Source organism: Coenobita brevimanus, chromosome 66 (genome assembly GCF_032717465.1).
Source record: "Coenobita brevimanus isolate Jiangsu-jjx chromosome 66, ASM3271746v2, whole genome shotgun sequence".
NCBI lineage: Eukaryota > Metazoa > Arthropoda > Malacostraca > Decapoda > Coenobitidae > Coenobita > Coenobita brevimanus.
Window position 1 is genome coordinate 21,244,459 of NC_137019.1, and position 19,587 is coordinate 21,264,045.

A 19,587-nucleotide genomic window follows, 5' to 3' on the forward strand; every position below is an offset into this window, starting at 1 on the left:
TACTCACAAACTTTGCATTTGTCTCATGACATTATTATCTCATTAATTTAGCCATAACTCATTACCTTTTTTCAATTCAGGCTTCAACAAGTATGTATTCATTTCAAGCAGCATCTACATTTATATCACTGTTCCATGTCCATCCTGGAAGTCATTTGTGCAAAATTTGATTTTCAAAAATATTTATCTTTTACAGTACTTCTTACCAGCATCTTTGCCATATCAGCTCTTTACCCCCATGCAGGAGAAGACTGTAGCATCAGTCGAGCAGGGCAGTACTCCCAAGGTGGACAGAAAGCTGATGACAGGGAGAGCTGGAGCTCTCGTTTCATCAGCCCTCGGGACTAGTTGCTGACCATCCCCCTTTGCTGAACTTTTTCAGTGATTCAGTAACACAAAGAGTAGGCCAGCATGCTCTACAAGTTTCTCTAACTATCAACACCAAACTACATGCACAGTAAACACTACACTTCCTTTTCAAAATTCGAAAAGGAACATGGCGACTAACAACCAAGCATTGGAGTCCCAAGGGGGGAGGGGACCCTTAAATGCCCTCACCATCCACCCCTCTCCCAATGACAACTCAACAAGCGGCCTGAAACCACTGTCTGACTCAGTTCTTCTTCATTTCTGCAACATTTGCAGCCTTCCCTCTAACTTTCGCTCTGTTTAACACCACCCCTCCTCCTCTAAACCTCACCTTCTCTTCCTAACTGAGACTCAGCTGTCTGTGGCAACTGATAGCAAACCCTTTTTTGTATCCTCCTCCACTCTCTATACTCATTTCAAAGCCAAAGGTGGCTGTTGTGTATATGTAAGCAATGATTTATCTTGTTCTCGCATTCCTGAACTTGATTATTCTGAATTCTCTACTCTTTGGTTTCAGTTTTCCTGTCACTCTCTGACTAAATACATCTGTGCTGTTTACCTATCCCTTAACTCTACTGACTATAAAAAATTCTTTGACTATCTTACTTCTTTGATGGAACACATTCTATCCATTTCTCCCTTCTCTAAAATCTCCATTCTAGGAGATTTCAATGTTCACTACCACCTCTGGCTCTCCTCTCCTTTCACTGATCCACCTGGTGAACAAGCCTACATCTTTTCTATCCTTAACCCCTTAAGACTGCAACTGTTTCAGGCAGGGTACCTCATAAACAGCAATTCGGGGGTGTTTGGCAACTTTCACCAAGGGCAAATTGACTGAGTTCTGGCTAAAGAGGAAGAATTTACACACGTGACAACGCAATCCGTACCCCCGTAGGCCTTATGGTTACCGCACAATCGTGCGTCAAAGTTCAAAAAAAGTTTATCATAGTTATCCCTCGAAAACAATCGAAAACATGAAAATTTTGATAACTACCTATTTTTCTTATTGAAACAGGTCATTTCAAAATGTTTTGTCACACTAACCATAACAGGTGTACGAAGGTCTGGGGAGATTACTAGACTGCAGGGAGATAAAGTTGGCTGTGTAGAGTAGGCCTACAGGTACAGGGGTTGGAAATAACCAGCTTTTCGCATGAAAAGAAAGCACTTCAGTGTGTTCCGTGACATCTACCATGAAAACAGGTGTGTATATAGGTGTGGGGAGATAACTAGTGTGGGAAGTAGGCCTACAAGGCCTTGGTAGTACTTGAGGAGAAAAATTTTGGCAACAACCAAATTCTCTTGTGGAAACCCTCCATTTCAATGGGATTTGTCATACCAGCCATAAAAACAGGTGTGTATGTAGGTATGGGGAGATAAAACAGGTGTGGGGAGTAGCCCTACAAGGCCTCAGAGTCATTCCAAAACTAACAAAGATGCATATAAATGTTTATAACCATCAAGGACATCAAAATAAAGTTGAATAATGCTATAAATGCATCCATAAGAAAGGGGAAAAAAAGCAATAATTTGTGTCCGATTTCTCTTTTTACTGTCCCAACTTCTCGTTACACATTTATCACACCATTACAATTATCACATTATCATTACCTTCATCAAGCTTATCATTATACTCTCGGCAACAACCAAATTCTCTTGTGGAAACTCTCCATTTCCTTGGAATTTATCACACCCGCCATGAAAACAGGTGTGTTTGTATGTGTGGGGAGATGAAACAGGTGCGGGGAATAGCCCTACAAGGCCTCGTAGTCTTTCGAAAACAAACACAGACGAACACTAGTCAGAGGTGCTAATCTGGGCAGGTAGGGAGAATGAAATAAATAAATAAGATGTCGTATGTAGTACAACATACAGCATTCTCCAATTACGTACATACAGAAACTGGCAGGTACGAAATGAGAAAAGAACAGAGTGAGGTGTAAAAATTTGGGAAGAAGTAGAAATAATATGAAACAGGTAAGTACATCAGGCCTGACACTCAGGGGCCTGATGGGGGTAGGAAGGATAGTGAGGGACAAGGAGGGAGAGATGGGGTGGGGTTTGGGGGGGGGGACGAGGCTAGCAGGGAGGAGGAGGGGTAAGAGAGAGTGGGAAAGGACGCAGGTGGTTGTGGGAGGAGAGATGCAGTTGCATGGAGGGGTGGGAGAGTGATGCAGGACAAGGAGGGCGTGACGGAGTGGGTGTGAGGGTGGCATGGAGGCGGCCGAGAAGGGGGTGTCCCCCCATCGCCTGGGTTGGTCCGATCCCTCCTCACGCCACATCAGGGGCGAGTTCTCATTGGCCTCAAGCCATGCACGTCATAATTGGGGTGGAGCAAGCGCTCTGCAGTTTTTTACAGGCCGCGTTCAATTGATGCGATTAGGCATTTTGGCATAAAACTCAAATTGTATCAATTGATGCGATTAGGACTTAAGGGGTTAATGACCTAGAGCAGCTTGTAAAGCACCCTACCCATATCCCTGACTGCCCTGGAGAGAGCTCCAACACACTTGACCTCTTCCTTACAACTAATCCTTATGCTTACACTGTTAATCTTTCCTCTCCATTGGGCTCCTCTGATCACAACCATATTATCTTAACCTGTCCTATCACTCCGCTACAGCCTGTGGACTCTCCAAAGAAACATCGATTGTGGCACTTCGGAGGTGCGGATTGGGAGGCTCTCAGGCAGTACTTCTTTGATTTTCCCTGGAATGATTATTGCTTCTGTGACCAGGAGCCATCTGAGTGTGGCTTGCGGATTACGGAGGTTATTCTCTCAGGCATGAAAGCATACATTCCCTTCTCAAATCCTTTGACTAATGCAAGAAATCCCTGGTTTAATCAAGCTTGTTCTAATGCTGTCCACAACAAGGAGAGAGCCTATAAAAGGTACCAGAGCCAACCCACCCCGGAATCATATCTTTTTTATGCTTCTGCCTGGAATCGTGCTAAGTCTGTCCTTTGCTCTGCTAAAAATAACTTCATCCGTACTAAATGCTCTCAACTCTCCAACTCAAATTCTTCCTGCTACTTCTGGCACCTTACCAAAAACCTTTCTAACAACTTTACCTCATCATCATTCCCTCTTCTTTTCTACTCTGATGGCTCTGTAACTATTTCTTCTACTGATAAAGCAGATCTCTTCGCTCAGACTTTCTCCTCCGATTCAACCTTAACCCCTTCTTTACCGAAAATGTGTTTTGATGTACCCCCATACATCACCTGTAAACACACCGGAACCGCTACCGTGGTACGCTGGTACACCCTCTAATGAATGGCAGCTTATGGGCCTCAGGGTAGCCTGGTAAGGCTGTTTCTGAGGACCTCGTGTTGTTAACAGCTCTGTGTTTTGACAACAAAGACTGTGATGATGTTCTGACGAATTCTGACATCATAAGATACGTTATGACTGAGTTGCGGTGGCACCAATGGAATGCTTACTGATCTGTGATGTAACCTCTTTTAGACCAATCATTATTTTATTTATAATTTCTACTACAGATATCGTACTATATTTTCTGCTGACATACGGCAAAATTTACACCCCTTGGCCTGCCTGAGAGAGTCAGTTACCACGCACTTGACCACGAGAGAGGGTGTACAGGATATTTTTCTCTCATGGCGTCTTTGGCAGATTCCGATAGTGACGAGTTTATTCCTCATGAGGATACTTATTTAGATGTATCAGATGATGACGCAGCAGTGTCTGATGTGTCAGTAGATGACTGTGATCCTGAAAATGATAACGAGGTTGATGTGAATGAGGAGGAGGAGGAAATTAGTAGCGAGCTTAGTGATGCTGCACTCTCGGCAACAAGTGAGTCAAGGTCGCCATCACCATCACGTGTGTCCACACACTTCATGCTCAGTTTACAAGGTAAATAAATAGGCCATCCATCTGTGCAGGACATTATTTTCAAGCTAGTTTGTACAGTAGTTACCTGGGTAACAGTACTTCAGCATAAGATATGTAAACTTACAGACTGTAATGATTTATTTTATAATCTTTTTTTATTACCAACATCATGCTGGGTTTATGTGATCATCAGTATACAAACAAATCACAAAGAGTGAATAGTTTCGACATGGCAAAAAATATACACTACCCCTCACACTACAGGAGGGGGAGCTACCAGGTCGGTATGGGGGGTAAACGTAGTGTTTACATTGGGGGGAGGGGTCGGTAAAGAAGGGGTTAAACGATTCCGGTGCTGTTCCTCCACCACTTCCCCCTTCTGACTTCCTCATGGCTGACATTGATATTTCTTCAGCTGATGTATTTTCTGCCATCATTGGCCTCAATACTAACGAGGCATATAGGCCTGATGGAGTCCCTCCTGTTGTCCTCAAGAACTGTGCTTCTGTGCTTACACCCTGCCTAGGTAAACTCTTTCGCCTTTGTCTATCAACTTGTATTTTTTCCTTCTTGCTGGAAGTTTGCTCTCATTCAGAGAGCACCAAAGAAGAATGACCATTTCCAACCGACTAACTATCATCCAACTGCTTTAACATCCAGTGTCTCAAAAATTTTTGAGTCATTTCTTATCAGAAAAATGTTAAAGCATCTTTCCTATCACAACTTTCTTTCCCACCATCAGACGTCAGTATGGGTTCCTTCACAGACACTCCACTGGCGATCTTCTCACGTACCTTTCAGATTCCTGGTCATCCTCCAGTCGGGACTTTGGTGAAAGCTTTGCCATTGCACTTGACAGCTCAAAGGCCTTTGATCAAGTCTGGTACAAAATTGCACTCCCTGGTTTCTCTTGCGGTTTCTATCCTTCTCTCTGTGCCCCCATCTATAGTTTCCTTTCTGGTCATTCTATAGCTGCTGTTGTAGGCGGCCAGCATTCTTCTCGATCAATCAACAGTGATGTTCCTCAGGGCTCTGTCCTATCACCAACTCTCCTCCTTTTATTCATCAATGACCTTCTTAGCTGTACATTTAACCATATCCACTTGTATGCTGATGATTCCATCCTTCACCTTTCCATTCAGTTCCAGCAATGTCCATCCCAGCAGTTACTTCAGCAAACAAAGGATGAGGCTCTGGCACATTTAATGTCTGACTTGGCTCGTATCTATGATAGGGGTACAAAATAATCTTGTTGTTTTTAATGCAGCAAAGACCCAGTTCTTACACCTATCAACCCAACAAAATCTTCCACAGGAGTACCCACTAATGTTTAATAACATCCAGCCCAATCCTGCATCACTCTTAAACATGCTTGGGGTTTCATTCACTCAGGACTTATCTTGGAAAAATCATATTACATCTCTTGTAAAATCTGCTTCCAAGAGATTAGGTGTGCTAAGCCGACTCCGTGCCTTTTTTACCCCAGTACAGTAGTTGACTTTATACACGGGCTTTATTCGCCCGTGCAGAGTACAACTCTCATGTATGGGGCGGCTCCCTACATACAGTACAGCTCTTCTCAATAGGGTGGAGTCAAAGGCTTCTTGTCTCATTAATTCTCCATCCTCTTATTGGCTTCCTTCAACCTCTGTCTCTTCACCACACTGTTGCATCTTTATCTCTTTTCTATTGCTACTTCAATGGACAATGATCCTCTGAACTGTCTGCTTGCATCCCTCCACCCCTATGACAAGTGTGTAGCACCCGTCTAGCAACAAACTCTCATCCCTTTTCTGTCCAACTCACTAATGAAAGAGTTAACCATTACCCCCAGTCCTTCATTTATGCAACTGGTCAGCTCTTGAACTGTCTCCCTCTGTCTGTTTTTCCTATTTTCTATGATCTCTAGTCTTTTAAACGAAGTGTGTCCAGGCAGTTTGAAATGAACGGATCTTGAATTCGGCTCTCTCTTGTTTTTTTGTTTTTTCTTGGAAGGAACAGTTTGTGGGCCCCTGGCCTTTGGTTCCTTCTTCTGAAAAAAAAAAAAAAAAAAAAAAAAAAAAAGCACAGGAAGTTTGTGGCTGTCCTCACTGCTCAGCACTACTATGTATCCTTGGTAACACGACTGGGAAAACGATGTCCAGCTTCTGAGGCAGGACCAATGTAGACCGGTTTTAACTGATCCAATTTGTCTGAAACTGTCTTGCCTGAACAACTAGAGGACTGGCCAAAACCAGCTGGAAAGCCTCACGAAAATGCAGCTTAGGTTTCAGGGTGTAAATGAGCTGTGGGAGTGGTTTTGGTGCAGCAAGTGGTGATACATAAGGCATTGTTCTGTATGGTTTGCAAATTGTTGTAGTGAGTATTAGATAGAAAGAGAGCCTATGCCATCACTCATATAATCTACTGTTTGTAGTGTAAGGAACGTGTTTCTTTTCATGGCCCAAAGTCTGGCCCTGTAGTTGTCCTGAGTGCATTGCATCTAGGAATCCAGTCTCTTGATATCTTGTACCGTCGATAAAAAAAGTATCGACAACCTTTCAGTTTCAGACACTATGATACATAGACTACGATTTACGGGAAATGACGTGGATATGTTGGTACTGCGGTTGTGACAGAGTTGCCAGTTAGCAATATCTGATCCCACATTTTCATACAGTATTGCATTATAAGTTTTGTGAATCAAACAGGCATGCCGACACTACTAACTGAACCAGAGACGAAGTACCGTATTTCACATCTTAGCGGACTGCAGGGAGCTGATACTTTTTTTATCAAGGGTACATGGTTCTTGAAGGTGAGTCTGGTGTCATGTCACTCGAAGGATCTTAGTGGAGAGAGTGTGGCACATGCACACTGTTAAATTTGGTGTGGGGGCATACACATATGTTGGTACTGCAGTTGTGACAGAGTTGCCAGTTAGTAATATCTGACCCCACACTTTCATACAGTATTGCATTATAAGTTTTGTGAATCAAACAGGCATACCAACACTACTGACTGAACCAGAGATGGAGCATTTCACATCTTAGCAGACCTGAGTGCTGATACTTTTTTTTATCAAGGGTACATGGTTCTTGAAGGTGAGTTCGGCGTCATATGTCACTTGAAGGATGTTAGTGGAGAGTGCATATGGCATGTGTACATTGTTAATTTGGTGTGGAGGTATACACATATGGCATTAAAATTTCTGACCAGAGGTGGACTAATATTTTCACATGACAAGAGGGCAGCACGGTTAAACATCTTTGACCCCTCAGTGTGGGTAATTCTCGTGAAGCAGTTGGGTGGGTTCACTACATCACTGGTGCCACACACAACTGTCGAAACCTTTTTCTTTTTTCCTTCTCGATTTCATCTAACCATGGGTGGGAAGGATGATGATGATGATGACGATGATGACAATGATGATGATGTAATGCATATACTATACTGCAACACTGTAAGTGGCATAGGTATGTATGTCGGTACATGTGATTGTGGGTACATTAATCCCTTCGTTGTAGTAGTTTTCTTCAATACTGCAAGATGAAAAATCCACCTTCCTGCCATTATAGCATATTTTTTGGTTCAAAAACACCATTATTGGACACCTGAGCTGAAGACTCACAAATGTTGGCCCAGTGCATCAGCCAATGACATTTTCACATGAGTGAGCTGTTTTCAATGGTCAGGGCCTTTTAACTGTGAATACTCTCTTTCAATGGGCCACACCATCACAGCTCAGGTAGAAGATGAGTTCCATGAAGCATTGCCCACATCCCAAAGTCATGAACAGTAATGTTAGGGATCAAATGCATGCTAAAACACTGTGCTATGTTTTCAATTATACATATTGTAAAGTTATTTTTGTGCTTCATAAACTCTTAACATATTAATATCATTATGGATAAAATACTCAAATAATTTCAAACGCACAGGAGTAGGACACAAATGATTTTGGTTTGACCAGCTTTTGTTTACAACCAAGCCAGCCACACAATGTCATAGACTTCCTCATGTTCTAACCTAACCTAACTCAGTCTAAACTAACTTTATTTAACCAATGCCTAATCTAACCAACGGTAACTTAACCAAACATGCCAAAATATCATCAACTAGGTTAGGTTTGTAAAGATAATGATTTTGTATTAAATTACTTATAATTTTGCAATAAATTATTTATCTAAAGTGGAAATGCATGAGTATACAAATCTTTCACAGTTGCCTTATTTCAAAATAAAAAACTAATGCAATATACTAACCTGCAAGACATAGATGTTATGGACTGTGGTGAATATATCCTTTTCTGCTACGAGTCCTTTTTCCTTATGGTATACTTTTAGGAAACCCTCTAATGCTACTATTCCTTCAGCTACCACTCTGTGAAGTTCTTGACCCTTAAATAAGATGCACTTGATCAGTCATTTTACTGTGAACAGAGATTAACTTATGCACGATATTCTCATTTCAGTAGCACGTATACATCAAAATATATCATGTGCTGTAACATATGCTATCTTAATAGAACTACCTTTAGTTTTGCAAGGTTGTCAAGTATTCTTAAATGGCAAAGACATGTATTTCTATGACATTTAATGTTACTGTACCAAGTCCTGTATTGCAATTTTAGTATGTGTACTTTCCTTTACAGTATCCCAAATTCACAGAATGTGTCACATTCCTGTGGTCTAATATATCCTTAAAAATTCAGATTAATGACAGTCTGCTTTTTCTTCTATCAGACTGGGCTTCCAGCAGTCAGTGCAATACATGGAGGCTTTACTGATGTGTGAACCGAGGTCCTACCTAACAATTACCAAAATATACTGTACATTTAGTTCATTCATATTCTTACCTTTTGTCCACGAGGAGAAAAGAGAAGTGTCTGGGATGCATAAAGAATTATTTTCTGGCAGAGTTTGTCTTGAAGGGTTGTGCTTAATCTACACAGAAGGCTTTTTACATCCTCACTTCTCCTGTTAAATACAAACAACTTTGAGTGAGAATATAACAATATATACCTGCAATACAGCCATGTGTCTGGTTTGTTATATTATACTGCAATAATATAGTACTCCTGTACAACAGAGTGGAAAATATGATAGTGAAAATCTATATAATGGAGTACAATACTTACGAGAAAAATTGGGTTAGGTTAACTGATCGTTCTCACATCACCGAATTTGGGTCTAAATTGCCCATTCTTTTATCATCGGTTTCTCATGCAGCGGATGCTCGTATAACGGGAACTGTCCGCATTCATTTACAGTGAAAATACAAGGTCTGTTCAGAAAGTATCCGACCTTAGGCTCTAAAAAAAAGAAATAGCTAACCTGTTGAGCCAAGACACTAATCCCCTTCAACGTAAGCCCCTTCTGACTGGACACACATAGCCCAGTGTTCTTTCCACTGCCTGAAACACTTTTCTAAGTCGGTTTTCAATACCTCCTGTAGGTACTTCGTTGCATTCATCATGATCTCTTCTCTCATCTCAAATCAGGAACCCTTCAACTGAGTGTTGAGCTTGGAGAGTAACCAAAAGTCACACAGAGCCATGTCTGGTGAGTAGGGAGCCTGCCGGATCTGTGCGATGTTGTGCTTGGCCAAAAATTCCTGAAACAGTTGAGAAGAATGAGCTGGAGTGTTGTCATGATGCAGCTTCCAACTTACTGCTTTCCAAAGGTCTAGTCTCTTCAGCCAGACTGCATCACGAAGACGATGGATAACGTCCAGGTAGTAATGTTTATTGACAATCTGACCTTTTGGTGCATATTCGTGACGCACAACACCATGGTAGTTGAAAAAAAAAAATGTCAACATGTGAGTGCACTTCACCTTGCTGCAGATGTCATACTTTTTTTGACTGAGGTGACCCTGCATGCCTCCACTGGGATGACTCTGCTTTGGTTTCTGGGTCATACCTGTACATCCAAGTCTCACCTCCAGTGATAACTGTCTTTAGAATATTCAGTCTGGATTGTGACTTGCACACTCCAACATGTCTTGAGCAACGTTCATCCGGGAGAAGCGATCATGACGAATGCGACGAAGCACCTATAGGAGATATTGAAAACCGACTCTGAAAAATGTTCCAGGCAGTGGAAAGAATGCTGGACTATGTGTGACAAGTCAGAAGGGGCCTATTTTGGGGGGAATCGGTCCTAGCTCAACAGGTTAGCTATTTATTTTGTTTTGAGCCTAAGATCTGATGCTTTATGAACACACCTCATACACATCATCATCATCATCATCCAATCCTACATTGCCCATGAGAAGCGTAGGAGCCCAGGGTTAGGCAAGTTGGTCATGACATTTAAGATGGGAGTGACCAGCCTCACTCATCCCTGAGTGGTATTACATGAGCAATACACCCCAACAAATATGAAAATCTTTCACTACAGCCTGGCACTTGCTAGAAACAAACAGCTGACTCTGTTTACAATCTACTGTGTTCAACGTGATGCAATCACTCAATGCTCCGTGTGTGTGTGAATATCTAACCTAGAAAAAGTGTAGTTTACTGATTAATTATTTATAATCATACACACTCATCTAAGTCTGCATTTTTGAAATCTCAATTATTGATTAGTAAGTCCATCGAGTGACTGGCCTTTGTACCAGTTACCTCAACCCGAAGGCCTATCCCAAACCACAACCTACAAGGTATAATGTGCTGGGTGATTTTTGACACAAATTTTTGGGAAAAAAGTGTGCATTATATGGCAGGAAAAATGGTAACTACTTGGTGTTTGTTTGATAGCAACTGTTTATATTTACATGAAAACTTTTGTAAACTCATCTATTAATGCTTACAATACACTGTAAGAGATCATCATCATCATCTGGATCTCCTTTCCTACCCTAGGGCAGGGTGAGGAGTAGCAATGTCCAGACAGCCCAAATTTGCCCAAACCAATTGGCCACGCTTCCATTCACTCATCTTTCAAGCCCCCGGGATCCTGGCTCTATTGGATACGCCAGAAACATTCAACACGTTCTGTAGCTTCACAAAAACACTGTAAGAGATATTTTGTTTTTATTTTTTTGAAACAGTTGTCTCATTCCTTTTTTCCATTTAAATATAAAGAACTATGAAAAATTCCTGTTTTTGCAAGGTACAGTATTACTATGTTTTTATCTTGAGAAATACAGAGCATCTACTGTACCTCAAGTGTGAAGGCAGAGAAGTTGTATGACCCTTTGATCATTTGTGAAGGGGTAAGACAGGGCTGTATTGTATTCAATATAATTGTGGCAAGATAAGTCTATCTATCTATCTATCTACAGCCATACACCATAATCCCATAAAGGTTCACTGTTTGTCTCTGACTTTGTTATTTTACAGAGGTGAAGCAGCACAAGGTTATGAAGGAGAGCATGGGGGATGTGCGTATGGTCTAAGGAATGCAGAAGGGGAAAGGATACTTGAGTTTGGGGAGGCAACAGACATGATTGTGTGCAACACATATTTTAGGAAAAGAGAGAGTAGGTTAATTACGTATGAGTCTGGGGGAAATAGCAGTCAGATAGATTATTTTCTGGTTAGGAAGGCCGATAGGAGGTTAGTGAGGGATGTTAAAGTTATAGGAAGTGAGGAGTGTGTGCAGCAGCACAAACTACTGATTTGTGATATGGTGCTTAAAGAACAAGTGATGAAAAAGAGGACTTATGTACCTAGGAGGAAAATATGGAAGCTGAAAAACCAAGTAGTAAGGGATGCCTTCTATAGCGAGTTGAGGAGAGTGGTGGCTGAACAGGGAGCTGTAGACAGAGGCGTTAATGAACAGTACAGAGCCCTCAAGAACAATTTCTTGAGAGTTACTGACATAACATGCGGCTGGACAACAGGACCACCAAGACATAAAGTAACTTGGTGGTGGGATGAGGGTGTAGAAGCTGCAATTAAGAAGAAAAGAAGGCTTTTCCGGGAATGGAAGAAGGGTGGTAGCAAAGAGGAATATTTGGCTGCCAAGCGTAGGGCTAGAAGAGAGGTATACAGGGCAAAGTCTGAGTCACAGAGACAATTACTTGATAACCTAAATCATAGGGAAAGGAAAAATTTATTTAGGGTGGCAGGTCAGGTGAAGAGGGATAATCAGGATATCATAGGTGAGCAGTGTGTGAAGAATGATGAAGGAAGGGTAGTGGTGAACAGCGAGGATATTAAAGATGCATGGAGAGAGCATTATAATCGGTTGTTGAATGAGGAGTTTGACTGGGACAGGGAAGGTTTGGAGCCAGCAGATCCAGTGTCTGGCCCTTGGCCTCTGATTGATACTGCTACTGTGAGTGAGGCAATAGGCAGGATGAGGGTGGGGAAGGCACCAGGTGTGTCTGGGTTGACTGCCGAAATGTTGAAGGCCTCAGGCGATATAGGGGTGAGTTTAGTCACTGACCTGATAAATAGGATTATTTATGAGTGTGTTGTCCCAGATGATTGGCTAAAGAGTGTAATTGTAAATGTGTATAAAGGGAAGAGTGATGCCCTGGAAAGAGGTAATTATAGAGGTATAAAGCTTTTAGATCAGATAATGAAGGTAATGGAGAGAATTTTAGAAGGTATGATTTGAGAAAGAGTGAATATTGATGAGATGCAGTTTGGGTTTATGCCAGGTAGGGAGACCACTGATGCCATATTCATTGTTCGACAGCTTCAGGAAAAATATATTGGTAGGAGAAGGGATCTTTATTTTGTTTTTGTTGATTTGGAAAAGGCCTTGGACAGAGTCCCTAGAGAGGTGGTGAAGTGGGCAATGAGAAAGCTTGGCTTGGAGGAGTGGCTGGTTAGGGTGGTTATGGCCATGTATGTGGGTGCTCACACCCAGGTGAGAGTGAATGGAAATTTGAGTGATGAGTTTTCTGTGAATGTTGGTGTGCATCAGGGGTCAGTCTTGAGTCCCATGTTGTTTATCATGGTACTTGAAGCCCTTTCACGTGACTTTAGAAACGGACTCCCATGGGAGTTGTTGTGTGCTGATGATTTGGTGCTGATTGCAGAGAATGAAAGGGAGGCGGAGGAAAGGTTTAGGAAGTGGAGAGATGGTATGGGGCAAAAGGGTTTAAGAGTAAATGCAGATAAAACAAAAGTGATGATATCTAGGGTTGGTGGAGTTACTGTCAAAGACGAGGGAGAGTGGCCATGTGCAGTTTGCTACAAGGGCGTGGGAAGTAATTCCATCTTGTCCGGTGTGTGTGATAATTGGGTGCATAAGAGATGTAGTGGTATCAGAGGTAGACTGCGAGATAATGCTGATTTTATGTGTACGGCGTGCTGGGATGAGCAGGTGGAGATTGTCAGACGTGAAAGGATTGAACGTGCTGGTGAATCTCTGGAGTGTGTGGAAGAGTTTTTTTATTTGGGAGACTTGTTGTGTGCTGGAGGTGGGGCTGGAGCTAGCTCTGTGGCTAGGGTGAGAAGTGGTTGGAAGAAGTTCAGGGAGCTCTTGCCTCTCCTGACATTGAGAGGGCTCTCCTTATGTGCTAAGGGGTCTTGGTATGCAACATGTGTCAGGAGTGTAATGCTGTATGGCAGTGAGACCTGGGCAGTGAAGGAGGAAGATATTCGCCGGCTCAGACGTACAGAAATGACAATGATTAGGTGGATGTGCAGTGCGTCCCTGCGTCCAAGGCCTGGAGGGGCTGGGTTTACAATGGAAGAGTTGAGAGGTAGGATGGGACTGGAGTGTATTGGTGTTGTGATGAGGAGAGGTAGATTGAGGTGGTTTGGACATGTGGAGAGGATGAGGGATGATAATTGGGTGAGGAAGGTGAGAAGTGTTAATATTGGGGGTGGGGTTATGAGACATGGGACGAGATCATTAAGTGTGACCTTAGGGTTAAGGGACTGAACAGGGGGGCTGCAATGGATCGTGCAGCGTGGAGAGCCACCATTAGGTGACCAAGGCCGACACATGCAAGCATGTTGGAGCCTTTAAAAATGAAAATGAGAAGGACAATAACCCTCCGTCAACACACTTGTTGGCACGTAGGAAACATGTATATAAAAAAATAAATAACATAATTTGGTTTTACGCCAGGTATCCCAGAAGGGCTAAGGCGTTGCCCCTGGGTAGAGGACTTTTGGATTGGAGCGTGTAGCATTTTATGACCGGATGCCCTTCCTGATGTCTACCAATGACCCTTGGGTGGATTCAATCCTCTGACTCTTCGGTCAGAGCGGAGCGTTCTAACCCACTGAGCCACGGCTGCTACAGGGTTGGTTAAACGAGGTGCTACCCAAATTTCCCGAAATTTGACTAAAGAAAGGAAAAAACTTGTATCAAGTCCTAATCACCACCGTCTCCTTCAAAGTAACCTCCTTGGACGTGTAGACATCGATACCAGCGCTTCTCCCACGAACGAAACGCTTTCTGGAAGTCCTTGAGCATCAGCTTGTTCGGGACCTTCTGCAATTTTCTCCTGGATCTCCTCAATGGTGTCAAATCTTAGTCCTTTCAGCTGAATTTTCATTTCCAGAATGAGGAAAGATCACAGGGGACCAAATCTGGTGAATATGAGGGTGGGGGACAACAGGCATGTTTTTTATGCCAAACTCTGCTGAACAACCAACAAGGGCTGTGTGCACAGGTACACTGTCGTGATGAAGCACTCATTTGTTTGTGTGCCACTTGTCTGGACGTTTTTGCCTCACATCACCAGACAAAATGTGTTGCAGGTTCCATACTGTACAATAGGTTACCAACGTCACAAACACTGTGGATTGTTCTCCTGCAATCTTCACGGATGGCTGCATGAAATTTGGCCACATTGTCAGGAGCTGAACTGGTGGAAGGGCGACCAAAACGTGCATCGCCATCTGTTGACGTTCATTTGTTTTTAAAACAAACCAGTCATAGGTTTGCGTAACCCCCAAAGCACTGTCATCAAATGCTTGTTTTCACATTTTATATGTTTCTGTTGCATTCTTCCTGAGTTTCACACAAAACTTGATGCACAAATGTTGCTCTTTCACATCCTCCATTTTTTAGACCACAAAATTCACAAACTAAACCAAACACAATGACAAAAAAACACACACATGCAGCAAATGCATCCACCCTGCACAACACCACTTTGACACCCAACAAAGGGTGCGTGCACTGCCAACTAGGATCCACACACTGAACGACAAGTGTTTTCCGCCCTGTTCTCAAATTTCAGGAACTTCTGGGTAGTACCTTGTATGGTTACCACCCAGTGTTGTCAATGGTTTCCTGGCATACAGGAAACCATTAAGCTTGTCACTCAAAGTACTGCCACCTATAAGGGAAAAAAAGAGTAATAAAAAGCGACAGGAAGGATAGGAGAAATAGGAACAGAGGCGGGCAGACACAGAAAAAAATGATAAAGGTCATGAAGCAGTACATCAAGTGAGTGGATAAGAAGTCATGGAGATGAGAGTGAGGACAGCAGATATAGAAGTAAAACTTAAGTTAAATGGTATAGGAATCAAGTTTGTTATCTTGCCTATAAGCTGATAATGCTATCGAATACCACAATGTGACAGTGATTTGCAATAAGTAACGAATGAGCCTGAGTCTGCATAAGAAGAAATAAACAGTGAATATGAGGAAAAGTAAAATAATGATATGTGATATACACTTATACTGGGAGGAAGGTAGAGTCCCGGAGGATTGGAAGTCAGGTATAATTATTCCCCTGTACAAAGGAAAAGGGGAAAAAGAAGTGTGTGGTAATCATAGGGGCATTTGTCTTCTTAGTATAATAGGAAAAGTGTATGGTAGGATACTTATTGACAGAGTTAGAGAAAGAACAGAGAAATTAGTTGGAGAAGAACAGGGAGGTTTTAGGAAGGGAAGAGGTTGTGTAGATCAGATATTCATTCTTAGATCTTTAGTGGAAAAGTTTCTAGAGAAGGGAAAGAAGTTGTATGCAGCTTTCATAGATTTGGAGAAAGCATATGACAGGGCGGATAGACAAGGATTGTGGAAAGTGTTAAGAATATATGGAGTAGATAGGAAGTTGTTGAATGCTGTGAAGAGTATGTACGATGGTGTGAAGGCTGCAGTGCGTGTGGATGGTGAACTAAGTGAATTTTTCTCTTTGAAAGTTGGGTTGAAACAGGGATGTGTCATGTCTTCATGGTTGTTCAATCTGTACATGCATGGGGTAATAAAAGAGGTACAAGGTAGGGTAGTGGATGTTGGAGTGGCCCTGGTGAGAGAGGATAGTGTTTGGAAACTCCCTGTACTGTTGTTTGCAGATTATACTGTGTTGTTGAGTGAAGACGAAGGGGAGCTGCAAGGCTTGGTGGATGAGTTTGGGAGAGTGTGTAAGAAACGGAATCTAAAGGTGAATGTAGGGAAGAGTAAAGTGATGGTCTTTGAGAGAGGTGAAGTCAGTGAATGTACAGCGAGGTTGGATGGTGAGGAATTGGAAAATGTGAGTACGTTTAAGTATTTGGGTAGTGTGATGAGTAAGGATGGAAGTTTGGAGGGTGAAGTGCTTGAAAGGGTACAGCAGGGAAGAAAGGTTGCTGGTTCTTTGAAAGCAGTGATAAGAAACAGGGAAGTGAGCATGGACGTGAAAAAGTTACTACATGACAGTATTGTGATACCAACTCTAATGTACAGAAGCGAAGCTTGGACGTTGTTGGAAGGACACAAGTCAAGAGTAAGAGCAGTGGAAATGAGTTATTTAAGAGGAGCCTGTGGAGTCACATGGAGAGACAGGCTGCCGAATGAGGATATAAAGAAGCGTTGTGGTGTTGATGTGGATGTGATAGGAAGCGTTATGAGGAACACACTGAGGTGGTTTGGCCATTTGGAGAGGATGGAGGGTGAAAGACTGACGAAGAGAGTGTATGTGAGTGAGGTGGAGGAGGGGAGAGGGAGGGGGAGGCCAAGGATGAGACAGAGGGATGGGGTGGAGAGGTATATGAGAGAGGGGGGTGTGAGTTGGGAGCAGGGCAGTGAAATGGCGGGGGACAGGGCGACTTGGAGGCGATTTGTTTGTGGCCACCCCAAACGGGATTGAGGCGTCTGGCAATAGATAGATAAACAAAGGAAAAGGGGAAAAAGAAGTGTGTGGTAATCATAGGGGCATTTGTCTTCTTAGTGTAACAGGAAAAGTATATGGTAGGATACTTATTGACAGAGTTAGGGAAATAACAGAGGAATTAGGTGGAGAAGAAGAGGGAGGTTTTAGGAAGGGAAGAGGATGTGCAGATCAGATATTCATTCTTAGATCTTTAGTGGAAAAGTTTCTAGAGTTGGGAAAGAAGTTGTATGCAGCCTTAATGGATTTGGAGAAAGCATATGATATGGTGGATAGACAAGTATTGTGGAGAGTATTAAGAAAATCTGGAGTAGATGGGAAGCAGCTGAATGCCGTGAAGAGTATGTATGATGGTGCTAAGGCTGCAATGTGAGTGGATGGTGAACTGAGTGAATTTTTCCATTTGAAGGTAGGATTGAAACAGGGGTGTGTTATGTCTCCATGGTAGTTCAATCTGTATATGGATGGGGTTATAAAAGAGATACAAGGTAAGGCAGTGGATGTTGGTGCGGCCCTAGTGAAAGAGGGCAGTGTTTGGAAACGTCCTGTACTGTTGTTTGCAGATGATACTGTGTTGTTAAGTGAAGATGAAGGGGAGCTGCAAGGCTTGGTGGATGAGTTTGGGAGTGTGTGTAAGAAATGAAATCTAAAGGTGAATGTAGGGAAGAGTAAAGTTATGGTCTTTGAGTGAAGTGAAGTCAGTGACTGTACAGTGAGGTTGCATGAGGAGGAAATGGAAAATGTGAGTATGGTTAAGTACTTGGGTAGTGTGATGAGTAAGGATGGAAGTTTAGAGGATGAAGTGCTTGAAAGGGTACAACAAGGAAGAAAGGTTGCTGGTTCCTCGAAAGCAGTGATAAGAAACAGGGAAGTGAGCATGGAAGTGAAAAAATTACTACATGACAGTATTGTGATACCAAATCTAACCTATGGAGGTGAAGCTTAGCCCTTGCTGGAGGGACAGAAGTCAAGAGTGACAGCAGTGGAAATGAGTTATTTGAGAGGAGCATATGGAGTCGCATGGAGAGAAAGGCTGACATATGGGGAAGTGAAAGAACGTTGTGGTGTTGATGTGCATGTGATAGGATGCATTAGGAGAAACACATTGAGGTGGTTTGGCCATGTGGAGAGGATGGGGAGTGAGAGACTAATGAGGAGAGTGTATGTGAGTGAAGTGGAGGAAGGAGAGGGAGGGGGCAGCCAAGGATGAGATGGAGGGATGGAGAGAAGAAGTATATGAGGGAGGAGGGTGTGAGCTGCGAGCAGGGCAGTGAAACGGCAGACGACAGGGCGACATGGAGGCAATTTGTTTGTGGCCACCCCTTACAGGATTGAGGCATCTGGCAGTAGACAGACAGAGATAGTAGATAGATATACATGAACATGACACAGCAGATCTTGGCAGGCAGTACAGGGTTGAGAAAGCAAACAGAGTAAATTGAATGGTCCATGTGGGAACTGAAATGCTTGAGGAAGTTGAGTTTCAAACATCTGGGAGCTATACTGTGTAAATATGGCACCATGGAGTGAGGTGAGGAGGTCACTTTTCAAAAGAAATAAGTAACTGGAGAATGCCATTGTATTTTGAAGGGTAGGATGGTTGGTATGGAGGGTTGAGAGCCCTGCGTGAAAATTATTTACTGCTGACATTCATATGAGAGTGAAACCTGGGAAATGAGTAACAGGGAGCTATTTAGGTAGCAAGCTGCAGAAAAGACCTTTCTAAGAATGGCTGCAAGCATATGCAGGACAAAGGGTGTAAATAGTAAGTTAAATTTATGGGTCTCAGAATGAAAGATAAAGAAACAGGAGTGAGGTATGGATATTACTAAATGGCCAGGAAAAAAAAAAAAAAAAAAAAAAAAAAAAAAAAAAAAAAACAGAGATGGCATGAATATATACAAAGAATGCAAATAGATAAGGAGCCAATAAGAGTGTATACATGTGAGACTCAAGGTAATGTTGATAGTCGTTGATCTTATATGGTATGCAAGAAAAGAAGAAGCAGTTTATTCATGACAAGGAAGAGGGAGAGGAGTGTTAGAGAAAGTGAGAGGAGCATGATGATAAAATAGCCTGGAGGTTGTTTCATCATGGCCATCACTTGTTTGGGGATCCCAGAAGGAAGCCAGACATAGGAGATTATGATCTATCTATCTATCTATCTACAGTCGTCTCATAAAATGCATGTTTGTATGCAACGGTTTTCTAATCCATGGCATGATTTCCACTAAGAACCAAAAGTAACAGAAACCATGGTTATATGCTTAAACTGCAGACATTCGGCGTCAAAGTGACATATTTCCGTTGAGATTTCCATTGCTCATGTCTGTGCCGCAAACCGCGGCCATCAGCCA

The 19,587-nt window shown here is 42.5% G+C and overlaps 1 protein-coding gene across 1 annotated transcript in view; it reads right to left on the reverse strand.

Moving 5' to 3' along the window:
- rod (kinetochore component rough deal) overlaps window positions 1–19,587 on the reverse strand; it is a 471,351-nt gene that overhangs the window by 320,540 nt on the left and 131,224 nt on the right. The window contains exons 13-14 of the mRNA XM_080276726.1: window positions 9,069–9,189; window positions 8,476–8,610 (exon numbers count right to left, since the gene is read on the reverse strand). Coding sequence (XP_080132852.1) covers window positions 8,476–8,610; window positions 9,069–9,189 — 256 coding nt within the window. The remainder of the gene's footprint in view (window positions 1–8,475; window positions 8,611–9,068; window positions 9,190–19,587) is intronic.